At 37.1% G+C, this 17683-nt stretch overlaps 1 protein-coding gene across 3 annotated transcripts in view; it reads left to right on the plus strand.

Moving 5' to 3' along the window:
* Positions 1-17683, plus strand: part of TNPO3 (transportin 3) — an 87142-nt gene that overhangs the window by 41791 nt on the left and 27668 nt on the right. For all 3 annotated transcript variants that reach the window (XR_004276707.1, XM_032304142.1, XM_032304143.1), the window contains 7 exons: positions 2961-3136; positions 3607-3745; positions 5531-5677; positions 7893-8000; positions 9691-9782; positions 11991-12130; positions 14742-14933. Coding sequence is in view for 2 of the 3 variants with exons in the window: in XM_032304142.1 (XP_032160033.1) it covers positions 2961-3136; positions 3607-3745; positions 5531-5677; positions 7893-8000; positions 9691-9782; positions 11991-12130; positions 14742-14933 (994 nt within the window). In the remaining variant the exon portion in view is untranslated. The remainder of the gene's footprint in view (positions 1-2960; positions 3137-3606; positions 3746-5530; positions 5678-7892; positions 8001-9690; positions 9783-11990; positions 12131-14741; positions 14934-17683) is intronic.

Genomic DNA, 17683 nt, shown 5'->3' on the forward strand with positions numbered 1-17683 from the left:
GCTGGTGCACTGTTATTTAGAAGATGGTAGCATGATAATGGATAATGGGTTGATTTTGCTGTGAATTAAAAGGAAAGCACATTCTTCTAGGAGGCATTTTGGTGTTTGATTGTTGTTAGTATATTTATGTTGCTTTCTTGCATCAGGAGCTAAGACAGAAAAGTTAGGACTCTGGTAATTGTTTTGCTGTTCATTTTGTCTCATGTCTTTGGAAGGGTAGTCAGTATAAATAAATTAATATCCCACTTTTGTTTAAAAATTTATGAATATGAGGGGCACCTGGATGGTGCTCTTGGTTTCAGCTCAGGTCGTGATCTCAGGGTCATGAGACTGACCCCTGCTTTGGGCTCTGTGCTCCATGGGGTATCTGCTTGAGATTCTCTCTTTCCGTTCCCTCTCCTTCTCCCTCTGCCCCTCCTGCTCATGCATGTGCACTCTCTCTCTCTAAATAAATCTTTTTAAAAACTTTTTAAAAATTTATGAATATGATTGATTACCTTGAAGGGAGGGCAGCTTAGAATACACGTCAAACTCAATGCAGTGGTTACTTCTGGGAATTAAGGATAAGGATAAGGAACAAGCAAACTAGTGTGACAGGATTATATTATTTTCTCCACTGATCCAGTGTCAGGACTCCTCTGCCACTAATAGAAGTGCGGTTTTAGAGTCAGAGTCAAATATATTCTCATTCTTACATGCATTCAGTGATTCAAAATCATGCCATATTTTAGCTTGCTTTATATTTAGACCACATCTCTATTACAGATATATAGCCTTTTCTCCCATAGTTCTTTTTTTTTTTTTTTAAAAAGCCTTTAGAAGGGCGCCTGGGTGGCTCAGTGGGTTAAGCCGCTGCCTTCGGCTCAGGTCATGATCTCGGGGTCCCGGGATCGAGTCCCGCATCGGGCTCTCTGCTCAGCGGGGAGCCTGCTTCCTCCTCTCTCTCTCTGCCTCTCTGCCTACTTGTCATCTCTGTCTGTCAAATAAATAAATAAAATCTTTAAAAAAAAAAAAAAAGCCTTTAGAAATGTAATGCTGGATATATATACAAAAGAATAAATATGGAGGGGCACCTGGGTGGCTCAGTGGGTTAAAGCCTCTGCCTTCGGCTCAGGTCATGATCCCAGGCTTCTGGGATTGAGCCCTGCATCAGGCTCTCTGCTCAGCGGGGAGCCTGCTTCCTCCTGTCTCTCTGCCTGCCTCTCTGCCTACTTGTGATCTCTGTCTGTCAAATAAATAAATAAAATCTTAAAAAAATAAAAATAAAAATATATGGACATTTACTTAACTTTTTAAAACAGAGTAATAATAATAAGTATTTTTGAATCTACCTGTCAACCTAAGAATAATCTAATGAATAATTTGCATTTATCCTTGTATTGCTTGTATTGCTCCTTCCCCACGATTCTAAATATCCTTGTTTTTTATTATTCATAAAAGATTAATATGCCTTCACTAAATTTATCCAGTCTCTCAGCTGTACTCTTCTAAATAGAAACCCTGAAGGTCTCACTGTTTGAACTCTACTCCGATTTGTCCCAATTGTTCTTGAGATGTACTTTCCAGCTGTCGTTCTGAAACTTCTCTTTACTATGCTTCTGGATTGGATTAACTGTTTTTTGAATGTCCTCAGATACCTTCCTCAGGAAGATATGTGGGAAATAAACTTCTAGTTTTTGTATTCCTGAGAAATACTTATATTTTGCTTTTATTCTTAACTGGCGGTTTAACTAGGTATAGAGTTCTAGGTTCAATTTTCTTTCAAGATTTCCAAGGTTTTTCTCTCTCATATACTGGCAGGCATCATTGCTAATGAGAATCTAAATAACTGATTTGCTCCTTTCAAAGTTACCTTCTCTCATTCCCAGAAGCTTTAAGAATCTCTTTTGAGGGCGCCTGGGTGGCTCAGTGGGTTAAGCCGCTGCCTTCGGCTCAGGTCATGATCTCAGGGTCCTGGGATCGAGTCCCGCATCGGGCTCTCTGCTCAGCAGGGAGCCTGCTTCCTCCTCTCTCTCTCTGCCTGCCTCTCTGCCTACTTGTGATCTCTGTCTGTCAAATAAATAAATAAAATATTTAAAAAAAAAAAAAAAGAATCTCTTTTGAACCTTGGTATTCTGAAATATGATGATATGTTAGGTAGGTGTGGGTATTTGAGACTTGTTGGACCCTTTCATTTTATTTTATTTTTTAAAAAAATATTTACTGGGGCACCTGGGTGGCTCAGTGGGTTGAGCCGCTGCCTTCGGCTCAGGTCATGATCTCAGGGTCCTGGGATCGAGTCCCGCATCGGGCTCTCTGCTCGGCAGGGAGTCTGCTTCCTCCTCTCTCTCTCTCTGCCTGCCTCTCTGCCTACTTGTGATCTCTCTCTGTCAAATAAATAAATAAATAAATAAAATCTTAAAAAAAAAAAATATTTACTAATTTATTTCAGGGAACAAGGATGCGTGCCGGGGAGGGGGTGGGAAAGAATCCCAGGGAGACTTGGCGCTGAGTATGGAAGCAAACGTGGGGCTCAGTCCCACAAGCCAGGAGATCATGACATGAGGTGAAACCAAGGGTCAGGCGCCTAACCAACTGAGCCACCCAAACAGCCCAGACCCTTTCATTTTAAATAGTACTTGAATATCAAAAAAGGATGGGAAAGATTTTCACAGACTAAAACAGGGTAGGGAACACATTGCATTACATTTGGAGGGGCTGGTGTGTGTGTGGGGGGGGGAATCCACCATGGATTTTTAGAAGTCATGTGACTGGATGGGGTACAAAAAGGCTGATTTTTTTTGGCATATAGGGAAATAGACAGGGAAGACTGATGAATATTATCTGGTTGAAGGACATGACCTTTTAGGCTTTATGCATTTAAAGTACATGTTCAGAAACAGGCTATAATTGCTTTGCTAGCACTTGGTTTACAGCTTAATGATCATTCATCTTATTTCCCTGTTCCTGCCATTTCCCAGCAACAGGATAAGACCTCATCCAACCTACATGAAGCTGCTTCAGATTGTGTGTGCTCAGCTCTCTATGCCATTGAGAATGTGGAGACTAACTTGCCATTAGCCATGCAGCTTTTTCAAGGAGTCCTAACATTGGAGACTGCTTATCACATGGCTGTGGCACGTGAAGATTTAGACAAGTGAGTGATTATTTAAGGCAGTGGCCCTGGATTCCATCCTTCATGATTTTTTAATGACTCTGGGTAAATACAGACACCACATCCTAAAGATGCTCTGTTCTTGACTGAACCTGGAGTGGAAAATGGATGCGGGAGAGGTTGAAATCATAGAAAGTAGTAATTTTTTCCACTCACAAAGAAAAAGGCTCTAAGAATTAGGGATGAACTTCAGAGTATCAAGTGTAATTTGATAAGGATTTTATTCATATGTTTTAGTAATTGAGAATTTGAACTGACTTATGAGTCATTTGCTTATATGTATAAAAATATATGATAAGAAAAAGTGGCTGTTAGGGAGATTCTGATACAGCATAGCTAATAATCACTACATGTCCCTTAGGCTGAGGATCCTTTTATTTATTTAAGTATGTCTGTGAGTATGTACATATACAGATTTCTGACTCGGTACTCTCATACTCTTTCATCTGCAGAGTTCTGAATTACTGCCGTATTTTCACTGAACTATGTGAAACTTTTCTTGAAAAAATTGTTTGTACTCCAGGCCAAGGTCTTGGCGACCTACGAACTCTGGAACTGCTGCTTATTTGTGCAGGACATCCTCAGTACGAGGTAGTGTTTATATTATGCTAAACCCATTTTTCTCTACGTTGTATGTTGCATATTACCTATATTCCTTTGACACCTTGTGTCATAGCTTTTTATTGTGGGAGACTATAGTCTTATATTTAATTAGTGTGATGTGATTGTTTCCTCTGTATTAGAGTTTTTTCTTTCTAAATTATGTTTGTGTTTTTCTATTCCATAGAATCTTTTCTATTTTCTAAATATTCTAATTCTAAAAAAAAATTTCTATTCTCTGTTTTCTTACCTAGTTAGCTGGGCTGACTGCTATAGGCACCTCAGGGAACCCATTAGGAAGAAAGCTTCCTACCTTTTAACTGAGCCCCCTCTCTAGGTCCAGTTATTCTTTTTAGAACTTTGTAGTCGTAGCTAAAAACAAGACAAAACCAATAAAATCTTAACTGTACCAGTCCTAATACCCAGAATTTTTTCTCCAAATTGTGAGTGGGAATGAGAAAGGGATTGAAAGGATTTAAAAGTCTACTCTTTCCCAAAATCTCTACAACACCCTACCTCTTTAAAAAGTTGGCTAGATTTTTTAAACTCTTGTGTATTCAAGAAGTTTTACCTCCTCTTAATAGTATAAGAAGTGAGAAAGAGCTCCCAAGTTGGGTATTATTTTAAATAGGTCCGTTTTGGATCTTGGATGGGAAAAGGATGATAGGGCCTCTCTTATTAGGGAGGAGCACAGCCCTGTACCTCTTTTTCTCTTATTCAAATAATAAACATTCAAATAATGTTTATTTGTTTGACTTGATCTCATGAGGGTATCTAAATTTGGATGAAACACAAAACATTTCTGGGAGTAGCATTCCCAGTGTTCACTGTGTAATCATTATTCCTCCTTTAAATAGTGCAATAAGTAAGATAAACTGTGGATAAAGTCCCAGACTTTTTGTACCTTTTCAGTCCCACTCAGGAAAGCAGGTGAGTAAAAATGACACAAGGTTGGTATGTTCAGGATTTGCAGATGGTTTGTCTGTCAAGAAGTGAGGTATTTTTTCTTTTTCTTCTTTTTTTAAGAAAGATTTATCTCAGAGCTCAAACACAAGCATGGAGTTGTGGGGCAAAGGAACAAGTGGACACTCAGCTGAGCAGGGAGCCCCATGTGGGGCTCTATCTTAGGACCCTGGGATTAGACCTGAGCCGAAGGCAGCCCCTTAACTGACTCAGCCACCCAGGCGCCCCTGTCAAGAGGTGTTTTAATCTCAAACATGAAATGATTTTTTTTTTTTAAGAATTTATTTATTTGACAGAGAGAGAGAGAGAGAGATCACGAGTAGTTAGAGAAGCAGGCAGAGAGAGAGGGGGAAGCAGGCTCCCTGCCGAGCAGAGAGCCTGATATGGGGCTCAATCCCAGGAACCTGAGATCATGACCTGAGCCGAAGGCAGAAGCTTAACCCACTGAGCCACCCAGGCGCCCCTGAAATGATTTTCTATTTGAGAAAAAAATATTTAAAAGAGACTTCCCATTTCTGTATCTGTTTCTCTAAATTCAGAATCCTTTCTGCTGCTGGAGAAGTTATCACCTAAAGAGGGACTCTACTCCCAGTTATCGTAAATGGAGTTTGGGGCCTATCATGGGAAGATAGTTGGGTGGGATAGTAATAAATCTGCTAGAGAACAGGTGGCTTCTTAACTGGTTCTACTTGTATTATTTTAGATTATATCTTCTTTCCTGTATGGTTCTACTAATAAAACTGTCTTCATATGTCATTCCTTTTTGAATCAAAAATTAACTTTCTTTTCCTTTTCTCTTTTTCAATTTGACAGGTAGTAGAAATTTCCTTTAACTTTTGGTACCGACTCGGGGAGCATTTGTACAAAACTAATGATGAAGTTATTCATGGTATCTTCAAAGCTTACATTCAGAGGCTGCTTCATGCCTTGGCTCGACACTGCCAGCTAGAACCAGACCATGTAAGTTCCCTTCTCCACTTCTTCAGATCTTAATTTCCTTCTCTTTCAGTCCTAATTTAAAAATGAACTAAAAAGATAAGAAAATAAAGCTAATGGAATTTGCAGGTTTTCTGTCACTCTGTAGCGTACACTAAAGAAATCAACACCAGTGTAATGAAGAGTGAGTATAAGGCTTATATAGAAAGAAGTAAGTTCTTCTCTTGGAAATTCACCTGAAGTAATTCTGCTGAAGAGAATAAAATAGCTCTTTTAGGTATAAAGCATTATCTGTAAAGTAAAAAAAGGATAAACTCACGTGCAACAATATAAGAAGAGTTACATAAATTAGGATGTTGCAGCTTGATGGACCATTATGCAAAATGATGACTGTTGAAATAGCATTTAACTATTTGCTAAATGAAAAAAATCTAGCAATTTTTTTCTCTCTCTCTGTGTCAAATAAATAAATAAAATCTTAAAAAAAAAAAAGAACCAACTTTAAAAAAGAATATAGAGAAATCATCTACTAGCTTAGAAGAATACATACTAGAAATACCATAAAATAGTCGATTAGAAAACTCTTTAACTTTCGTTCTTTGCTTAGTCTCTTAAATCTTACAGCATCCTTTTGATTGGTTGTTAGTTGTTCTAATTCTTCTAACTCAGGACTTGAAGAGAGTTTTTTCTCATTGCTCACAGTTAGATCTGATGTGAAAACTATATAACTTTCTGTTCTCTTCAGTTTAACGTTAACATTGTTGAGTCATGGTATTTTGCATCTTCAGAGAATCTTAGTGATGGTCTAGTATAGGGGTTTTCATCCTTTATTTTTTTGTTATTTAACTGAGGAGTTCTATCTTCATTCACATCTTACATGGAAGCCTGGTAGGTAAATAAAAGCAGGGTCTCTGGTTTCAGTTGGCTGTACTTGGCTTGATCCCATTCTTCTTTTGCTAGTTCCCTGGCACCCTTTCCCTTGTGGCAGTTCCTTATATTTGTGGATATATGAGTGCTTTGTAATATGTGGGGTGCTTTTTTTATTTTTATTTTTTAAAGATTTTATTTATTTGACATAGAGTGAGAGAGGGAACACAAACATGGGGAGTGGGAGAGGGAGAAGCAGGCTTCCCACTGAGCAGAAGCCCAGTGCAGGACTCGATCCCAGGACCCTAGGATCCTGGGCTGGAGGTAGATACTTGATGACTGAGCCACCCAGGTGTCCTTATGGGGTACTTTATAATTCCCTATCTCAGGATAGCCTTCATTTCCTTCTCATTCTTTGACTTTAATTTCTTCATCTTAAAGCAAGGAGTTTGGACTAGATCAGCAGTTCTCAGTAATATTAGGGCTGTTTTCCAGATAGTCAAGGATAAAGTTTTTTATACATGCCCTTAACCATCTCCCAATTAAAAGCATGAAATGTAAATGATCTCTCTATTTCTTTTTTTTTTTTTATTTTAGAGATTTTATTTATTTATTTGACAGAGATCACAAGTAGGCAGAGAGACAGACAGAGAGAGAGAAGGGGAAGCAGGCTCCCTGCTGAGCAGAGAGCCTGATGCAGGGCTTGATACCAGGACCCTGAGATCATGACCTGAGCCTGAGGCAGAGGCTTAACCCACTGAGCCACCCAGGCACCCCGATCTCTGTATTTTTTAATGAAAAATTTCAAATATTTGGCAAAGGTGAAATTTTATATTGACTGTCTGTATACCTATACCTAAGTTGTACTATTAATATTTTTCTATACTTACGTGTTTTTGATATATCTGTCTACCTATATAATACTCTTTTTAAAAGTCTAAAATTCTATTCTGTATCTAGTTGTTGTGGTAATGACTGATTCTGGTAAATTTTGAACCATGAAGCTTCAAAGGCATATTCAGTACTGAAAAGAAAATAAACTTACAAACTCTTAAATTATCACCTCTTCCAGGTTACTTCCCACTCTGACCACTCAAATTTTTCAACAACAGAGCAATGTGTGGCTTGGAAATATGGGGGAAAAGGAAGAACAGTTTCTCATAGTAAAGGTAGAGGTTAGGTTGTATTGACTTGACTTACCTAAAAGTTTAAGAGACCTTGTATATTAAAATAACCTTTGCTTTAGGCAACTTATCTCTTGTTCATTGGGACTGAACTGTTTAATGGCTTTTTCTTTATTCTTGTTTTTATAGAGGTCTGTTAAAGCCTTATGATAAGTTTAAAAGAAATGTTATTTGACTTGAAATTTCAGGAGGGGGTTCCTGAGGAGACTGATGACTTTGGAGAGTTTCGGATGAGGGTATCCGATCTGGTGAAAGACTTGATTTTCTTGATTGGGTCTATGGAGTGTTTTGCTCAGGTAAGTCCATTTGGAGATTCTTACCAGTTTTACTGATCACTTGAGTTGTTCACTTTGGTGTCTCCTAAAAATATTCCACCTTTTTCTTAAATTGTAATGACTCAGTGGGAGAGTAGATATGCAGGTGCCTAGCACACTGCCTGGCATATAGTAGTTTGGTTTATTTATTATCTTAACAACAAGCCAAATGCAGTCCGTGGATGGTTCAGTTATGGTTTACTCCTATGATTCTTGCTGTTGAAAGCTGTTCTGCTTGTCCAGTCGGAGTGGAAAATCATAGATAAACCTTAAGACCCCAAGGTATTTATAGGGAACTTGGACCTAGCCAGGAAAAATAGGCAAGTTTTTCTGCTTTATTAATTATGTACCAAATCCTGGCAACTCTTTTAGTTATTTGGCATTTCCTTTGTCCACACTTATGGTTAGATTCCTGTGCAGTTTCATCCCAGAGGTGACTATACTAGAGTAGAAGATTCATAGTCCTGTGATTTTCCTGACAGTGAGTAATATTTTACCTCATAAGGTTGCAATCATCACCATTCCACATCACTTAACATTAGCATAATTTTAGGCAGTTCTCATATTCCTGGATCACACTCTAAGCTCTGAAATATAGTAGTTTTGATACTTTATCAGCAATATCAAACTAACCTTTACTTTATTTTTTTGGTAACCCAGCCATTTTGTATATTTGGGGGTATAATTTGATTTAGAAAGTCTTCATTAAATTATATCTGTTTTTCTTTATATTAAACAAAGTGTGTTTATTCATCTAATTACCAAGGGTTGGAGATTCTTAGAAAGCAGATTCAGTGAGATCACCAGATCACAGGCAGATGACCTGTGTTCACATTTCAGCTCTTTGTCATTCGCTATGTGGCTTTGAGCAAGTTACTTGTTCTTCAAATCTTAGTTTACAAATTTACTTAAATTGTCAGTGTTGTCTAAGATGTATTCTGTGGAACACCAGTCATATGAGATATTCATCAGGGTAGAATCCTCAATTAACATTGGGAAATGACTTAAACAGTGTTAAAGGCTCGGTAAAGTCCTACAAGAGAATTACTTAATTTTATTTTACTTAGCAATGTTTGTTATTTGACTACAGAAATCTTACTTAGACTAACACCCAATCAGGCAGATATATGCTGGGAAATTTCTGGACTAGAACATCTTTGAGTATTCTGCTTGGTCTCCTTTTTTTCCTCCCCTTGCTTGGATATGGTATTCTGAATAGCTGCTTTTTAAGAATTTAATCTGTACTATTAGTGTTGATGCGGATAAGTCTTTAAAACAGTAGAAATGTTAAAATCAATACATATATAAGAAATTTACATTGTATTTCATTTTAAGTGTATTTATGTATTTATCAGTTATTGTAGGGATCACAAAAAGACACTCATGTAATGTTTGCTTCTCCATAATACTCATTTTGTTGGGGCAGATGATAATTTTGATACATTCTTGGGGAATCTAACTGGTTTTATTTCAGATATTAAAATAGCAGTTACTTTTAGTTAGTGAAGATGTGAAAAAGGAGTTAATTTTCTCCCCTGGCTCTGAGAGATACTTAGATTTAGAAACGAGGGGCTGGATTTATTTTAACTAAAAGGATTTTTTGTTTTGTTTGTTTTGGAATTCTATTCTGTTTTCCTTTTAATGGATCCATAATCCACCTCTTCTTCTCTAGTTATATTCTACTCTGAAAGAAGGCAACCCACCCTGGGAGGTGACAGAAGCGGTTCTCTTTATCATGGCTGCTATAGCAAAGAGTGTTGATCCGTGAGTGTCTAATAAGTCTTTTGTGGGAACTCTGAATATCAAAGGAAGGAAAATTACACCATTTTTCTCCTGTGCTATATGTTTGGAAACACTTAGAACTTCTATAATGCTGCCTAGTCATCTGACTTCTAGAGTGTATTCCAGAGTAGCATGCATTGCTGATACTCATAACCACATATCCTAGAGTGAAAATTATTTTGTTCTTGATGTTAGGAAGATAATGCTGATTTATTTTTCCAGCTGAGGCTCCCTTGTGAAAGTTGATATAATAAAAAGATTGTTAGGCTGTTAAATTGTTGGTGCTTGCTTAAAAGCAGTTGAATAGGCACTGAGTAGCTTTCATCTGCTTTTGGACCTTGGGTAAGTTATCCTCACAAATATTTCATCATATTGTTCTCCATTTTGTCTGCCTTAGAGAATCATTTGTGAGTTTTAGAAAGGCAAGATAGGTACCATTTCAACTTAAAAGAGTAGCAAAATCTAAGGAGCAATTACTATTTTTGTTATTGCCATGGAAATCTTTAAGTTACTAGAATTTGATTTCTTTTTTTTTTTTTTTACCAGAATTTGATTCCTAATTGAGTAGCATAGAAATTTTATTTATGATTTTAATATGAATTCCTAAAAACAGAATTTACTTTGTGCTGTGAGTTTATAAATTGATGATAGTATCTATCAAGTTTTCTTGTATTGTGATCAGATACCTGCAACTGAGCCCTATTCCAAGCCTTGGTTAGAGAGATGGTTAAGGCATGTATTTATGAAAAGTATAGAGGTTCTTACTTAGCTGCCTTTTAGACTTGAGTCAGTGAAATCTTACATTGTTTCTAATCCAGTAAATATTCAAGGAGAATAGAGTAAGTTTGCTTTTCTCTATTAAGATGTACTGGTCCTGGGTGGGATGCCTGGGTGGCTTAGTCGGTTAAGCAACTGCCTTTGGCCCACGTCATTGTCCTGGAGTCCGGGGACCAAGTCTGCATCGGGCTCCCTGCTCAGTGGGGAGTCTACTTCTCCCTCTAACCCTCCCCTTCTCCTTCTCTCTTGCTCTCTCATTCTCTCTCTCTCTCATACAAATAAATCTTTAAAAAAAAAAAAATCTTTAAAAAATAAATTAAAAAAAAAAAAGATGTATTGATCCTGAATTACATACCATATTATTTGCTCTTACATTCATTTTGTTATCTTTTGGAACCTTTAGTGATAGTCTGAGGATTATTGAAATCACTTCTATTCTGATATGTGTTGGTGTGAAAAAGGATGGGTAGGGAGTCTCAAAAATTAGCTTAGTGCTCTCAGGAAACGTAACACATAAATGAGAGAAGATTTTACATTGTGTTTTTTTTTTTAATCCACATTTGAAGCCAACTGCATGATTACAATTTTTTTAGTGTATATAAAGGATGTAGACTTAGTTCATCAGCATGGAGTGCTTTTGCTCTAATCCAGGACATTATTTGGATTTTAAACATCTTTGTTTCTGTATTATAGCCTACCACTATGGGGGCATAAAGAATTTCAGCCAGTATTCTTGGGGAGTGGAAAAAAGACAAGAAAAGGGGAAAAAGAAATCCTGGGAGCCATGGAGATTATTTGGTTAACTTTAATTTTCCCTCATGTTCCAAGTCAGGTCACCTTTTCCTGTTCTTGCAGCTTGTATTCTTGTTCCTTTAGTGAGGGAGCTGGCCCACCCGTACTTACCTGTGCTTAAAATTTCCAGTATCCAGCTATAAGAAATATTTTGGAGAAGAACTAATAGCAAGTGGTCTGTGAGAATTATTCATTCATTCATTTAGCCATGCAGCAATATTTATTGAGTGCCACTATGTGCCAGGCACTGTTCTAGGTACTGCAGATATAAGAATAACTAAAATGGATTCTTTAAAAGAAGACATGCATCCACAGTAAATACCTGCCTCTCCAATTTGAAGAACATAATCTGATAGCAGGATGTGTCTTTAGATACTTTATTGGCATTTAGAAGATTAAGGAGCAGTATGCTTCCCGTGAAACAGTATCTGCTGTTTCTATCTTTTTGCCTTTTTTTGAAGATTTAAAAAACTTTCATACCAAATGTTAAGCACTTTCATCCAAATGGTTGTGTGTTTAGAAAAAAGCCCTTTAGCAATGATTTGTCTTTTTACAGCCTGTTACTAGGCCAGAATCTAACCTCTGAAATCAGTAACTGTGAGTACTTACCTTTGTACTTAGGGAGAACAATCCAACACTGGTGGAGGTCCTAGAAGGAGTCGTCCGCCTTCCAGAGACTGTACATACAGCAGTGCGATACACCAGCATTGAATTGGTTGGAGAGATGAGCGAAGTGGTTGATCGAAATCCTCAGTTCCTTGGTATGTGTGAACTCACTCTTCTGCAGCTACTGAGAGTGATTTTTCTGATTTTGTTCTTCCTTTCTTACTTTTGCTCTTGTTCTTTTGTTCTTTATTTTTATTGATAGGTAGAATGTTTCTAGACAGTGAGAGTAAATACTGTATTATGAGCTGTTGCTTAGTTGACACATTTGTAAACTGGTCATCTCTTGAAAGAAGGATCTTTAAAGATTAGATCTCTAGAAAGGGAAACAGTTTGCTTCTAGTAGTCTGCTTCGGGATGAATTTTTGTTAGTCTTTGGCACGTGCTTGAACTAATCATACTCCCTATAGTTCTAACTTAGATGCTATTAATAGGCTAAAGCAAAGTATTTTTCAGCGTTAAATACTCTTTTAAAAACCAAGATTATCATTTGAGACAAAATAAGTACAAATTAAAATGAAAGGAATGTTGAATTGTCTCAGCTCTGGATGCCCTTATTGGCTTGAAAAAAATAACTAAAGATTATACAAAGTAACTTTAGAATCAAAAGTAAGGGTAGAAATCATTTCTTTTATCTCTCTCATTTTGCAGATAAATGCAAAGAGTAATTTATCTAAAGTACTAAGGTATTAATAACTAATAACTAAGGTATTAATAATAATAATAATAATTTATCTAAGGTATTAAGCCTCCCTGATACTCAGGACTGATACATTCTAAGAATTTTAAGAACCCCCCCAAACTTGTGTCTGTCATATTGTTTGATGTATTTCTATGCTTATGTTACCACCTTTTTTTTTTTTTTTTTTAATTCCAATATAGTTAGCGTAAGTGCTGTATTAGTTTCAGGTGTACAATATAGTGATTAAACAGTTCTGTGCGTTACTTGGTGCTCATCAAGATAAGTGTACTCTTAATGCCCTTCACCTATTTCACCCATCCCCTCCATCCACCCCACCTCTGATAACCATCAGTTATCATCATCTGTAGTTAAGAATCCGTTTTTTTTTTTTTCCTTTGTTTTGGAAATCTTATGGTATTTCTCTTTCTCTGACTTATTTCACTTAGCATTATACTCTCTAGATCTATCCATGTTGTTGCAGATGGCAAGATTTCATTCTTTTTTATGACTAATATACCTGTGTGTGTGCACGCACATGCACATGTATATGAACGTGTGTTTATATCTCTTCTTTATCCATGCATCTTTCAGTGGACACTTGGGTTGCTTCTGTAATTTGGCTATTGTAAATAATGCTGCATTAAACATAGGGGTACATATATCTTTTTGAATTTGTGTTTTTGTATTCTTTTGAGTAAATACCCAATAGTGAAATTACTGGATTATACATCTATTACCCACTTTCAGCTTGATTTTATTTTACATATGATCTTTTTTATTGTTTTAAAACTGTTGCTTAAAAAGTGATGTTTCTTTTTTCTTATTTCTGTGTATAGAGCGTATGATAGACATGTTCACATTATAGCTGAGACACTTTCAAGTTCAACATACCATTGAAAATTTTTTTCAGAATACCTGTTTCCTAATACTTAGATTCTTCACTTCTGTGATCTGTCTCAGCATTTGACTTTCTTTTCTGAATGTTTCTTCTACAAGAAACTAAAGTGGGTTTGTTTGTTAAACCTTATCACTCAGTACCACCGTGCAGTATCTCATTTAAATACGTGCATCAGCAGTAAGACAAATTGCTCCATGTTTGTACTTACTTTAGAATAGTTAAAACAATGGATATCCCATTTGAGAATCACAGAAGCTTACAGCATTATAGTTCCCTATACTCTATACTTAGTTTTTCTGATTCCTAAGCTTTAAAGTTTTAGGCTGCTTTTTGTGGAGGGGACCAGGGGTTCATGCTGATTGGGGCATTATATTGGTCATTAGATGGGAAATGGAGATAACGTTTTAATGTGCTTTACGACATTATTCTTTTGATTCCTTCTTTTCTGGTTTGGTATGAGATTATTCTGATGTACTTTCAAAGTGTTCCTTAATCATATGTGATTTTTCCATAGAAAATTATTCTGATTTTTATAAAGTAAGGTAAAAGATAAGAAGAATGTACTTTATAGAAATTCATCTTTATGATCATTTTCTTTGGAACACTTATTCTTGCTACAAAAGTAAAGCATAGTTTTTCCAGAAGTACTAAAGCTCAATCTGCATGTTTTTAAGGCCTTTTCTAACTATAAAGAAGCAAGTATAAAAGTGTCCACTTAGATAACTGTCATCCTGATTAACATAGGTTGTTTTTTACATAGTGACTCATCTCTGAGTATAAATAATGGTAGCTCTCTGAGCTTTATATTCTTTCTTATATTACCTTACTCTTAATACATGGATGGCCTTATCCACCCATGGTTTTCAAACTGTGCTGTGTGAAGACCTAGCCATGAGGAAAGAAATAGAAGGTGAATAGATAGGACTCAGGGCTCCCTGACACTATGTCAGTGAGATCAGCTCCTTTCTTATGTTTTATATATTGGGGTTTGAACACATTTCATTTTTTTAAATGGTTCTTTTGCTTAAAAGCGGGGTGGGGGCAGGAATATAAACCTCTGTTACATGGAACTACAAGTTTTCCTTGAGTTTTAGACCTGTAATCTCTACTGTGTGGTGTCTTTCCTTAGACCCTGTGTTGGGCTATTTGATGAAGGGCCTGTGTGAAAAGCCTCTGGCTTCTGCTGCAGCCAAAGCCATTCATAACATTTGCTCTGTCTGCCGAGACCACATGGCTCAGCACTTTAATGGACTCCTGGAGATTGCCCGTTCCCTTGATTCCTTCATGTTGTCTCCAGAAGCTGCTGTGGGCTTGCTAAAAGGTATTTACTTCAGATATTAACCAAGAATATCTCTAAGCCCTTCTGGGGGTTATCTTATACTAATCATATCCCAGTTTTTCAGTTGCAGTATACTTAGTGATGGAGAAAGTTGACTGTTCCACTCAGGGGAGGGTGTTGATATATACATGTACTCTTTTCTTAGAATACTTTAAGGCTGTATAACTGCTTCAACCTGCTTACAGTGTGTATAGCATAGACCTAAATTTTGGGGTGGTGATGACACATTTGAACTAAATACAGTTCTTTTAGAGTTGGGGGAAGAATAAAAAAGGAGACTAAATAGTATTGCCATACCAAAGCAGTAGGTGGAAATTTAAAGGTAATTCATGTGGATCAGTCCTGTCCGTAGAAACTTGGTGTCTTAGTGTTATTTAACCATTATGAATCAGCTTTACGCTCAGTGATTGCCTATTCAGAGGCAAGTAGTGAGAATGGTGATGAAGTTCAAAGAACTAGAGATATTAGGGCTAGGAAAAAGAAGAGACTTTAAGCATGATGTCTATTTTTAAATATTTGAAAGATTATGCTATAAAAGAAGGAATAGATTTAGGAGTAGTAGTCAGTTGTTCACATGTATGGGCTTTTAGAAAGAAAACACTTTCTTACTAAACTCTGAAAATAGATTGAGGTGCCCTGTGAGGTAGTGAAATCTTTATAGCTGGCAGTTAAAGGGGTTTGAGGATATATCAAATAAAAGACTGGGTAATACAACCCTTGTGGCATCATTTAAGCCTCTGTGAGTAGCAAACAAGTTAGTCTTGGCTAGATTGAATGACCTCTCGTGTGGGAACTGTTCTTTCCTATATCTATGGTGAAGTTCCTTTCCAGCTAGTGTATTTGCATTTTCCAAGACAGATTTTCTTTTTGTAGCATGGGTTTTTATTGTTTCCATTCATAGGCATAGATAATAAGACATTGAATCGGAGTCAAATATTCCTACTGTTGAGCTACTGCTAGTGGTTACTTCTGCTATCTTGTAATTTTCTAGTGCAATTTAACCTTGATACTGAAGTGACACTAACCTGTAGTTAGATGGCATCTCATTTATCAGTGATACCTTCTCAATAAAGAAAACTTTTTATTTAATTTTTTTTTTTTAAGATACAACTATAGGTTGGGGGGAAAGATACAACTATGGGGTGCCTGAGTGGCTTAGTTGGTTAAGCATCTGCCTTTGGCTTGGGTCATGATCCCAGGGTCCTGGGATTGAACCCCACAGTGGGCTCCCTACTCAGCAGGGAACCTTCTTCACCCCTTTCCTCTGTCCCCTGCTTGTGCTCTCTCTTTCACACCTCTCTCTGTATGTGTCGAATAAATAAATAAAATCTTTTAAAAAAATTTATTTTGAGAGAGCGAGAGTGCACGTGAACAGGGAGAGGGAAAGAGAATTCCAAGCAGACTGCTCACTGAGTGGGGAGCCTGACTTGGAGCCCCATCCCACAGCCCTGAGAGCATGACCTGAGCCAAAATTTAGGGTAAGCCTCTTAACTGACTGAGCCACCCAGGCGCCCCATATATACAACTCAAAAAAAAAAAAAAAGTTTCAGTAACATTCTTTTCTGTAGAAATAAATTAAAAAGAAAAAGCGTGGGGCGCCTGGGTGGCTCAGTGGGTTAAAGCCTCTCCCTTCCGCTCGGGTCGTGATCCCAGGGTCCTGGGATTGAGCCCCACATCAGGTCTCTGCTCGGTGGAGAGCCTGCTTCCCTCTCTTTTCTCTGCCTGCCTCTCTGCCTACTTGTGATCTCTGTCAAATAAATAAATAAAATCTTAAAAAAAAAAAAAAAAAGAAAAAGCGTATTTAAGTTAGATTCTCCCCTAATAGTTTTAAATAAGTCTAACTCATCCATGGCTTATAGACTACCAGGAGAAATCATTTAGTTTTTTAATTCATATTTGAAGACTTATGGATTGATTACCATTCTGTTGAATGAAATATGGAAGATGAGAAAAACCAGTCATGGAATTTTTTTTCTTTACCTTGGAAAGGACCTAGGCTAATATGTAATCCTTTGGATCTTGGGGAGATGCTTCAGACTTCGGTGGGAATTATGACAAGAGGAAGGCTGAATGAGAAGGGTCTGGACCTTCTATTCCCACTTTAAACTAGCTACATTTTTTGGACCTATTTTATTGGAGTTCCAAGTTTTTTATTTAATAAAAAAAAAGAGGTGGTGGAGGCTTTTGCAACTATTTAAAAAATAAAATGCAAACTTAACTTATTCTTCTGTTCAAAGCACTCATTTTACAGATAAAGAAACTGAGGCCCAGAGATAATACCTTACCTGGCTGATAGATTCTGTTATGGTATAACTAGAATCTGATCTCTAATTTCAGCCCATTTCTTTCTTTCTTTTTTTTTTTTTTTTTGTCTACCTTTTTAAAAAACAGGTTTTATTTATTTATTTGACAGAGAGAGAGAGAGAGATCACAAGTAGGCAGAGAAGCAGCAGAGGGGTAGGGGGAAGTAGGCCCCCTGCCAAGCAGAGAGCCCAATGCGGGTCTCCATCCCAGGACCCTGGGATCATGACCTGAGCCGAAGGCAGAGGCTTAACACACTGAGCCACCCAGGTGCCCCAATTTCAGCCCATTCTTATAAAAAAAATAAATAAAATAGTAATGTGTCTATTTCTCAAACCTCTTTGATGGTAAAAATTGCCTGTGGTACTTATCAAAAGTAAAGGCTCTTCTTAAACCTCTGGGAAGTTTGAGAACGATTATGCTATGCTATA

The sequence above is a fragment of the Mustela erminea genome, chromosome 11, assembly GCF_009829155.1.
Source record: "Mustela erminea isolate mMusErm1 chromosome 11, mMusErm1.Pri, whole genome shotgun sequence".
In the NCBI taxonomy this organism is placed as follows: domain Eukaryota; kingdom Metazoa; phylum Chordata; class Mammalia; order Carnivora; family Mustelidae; genus Mustela; species Mustela erminea.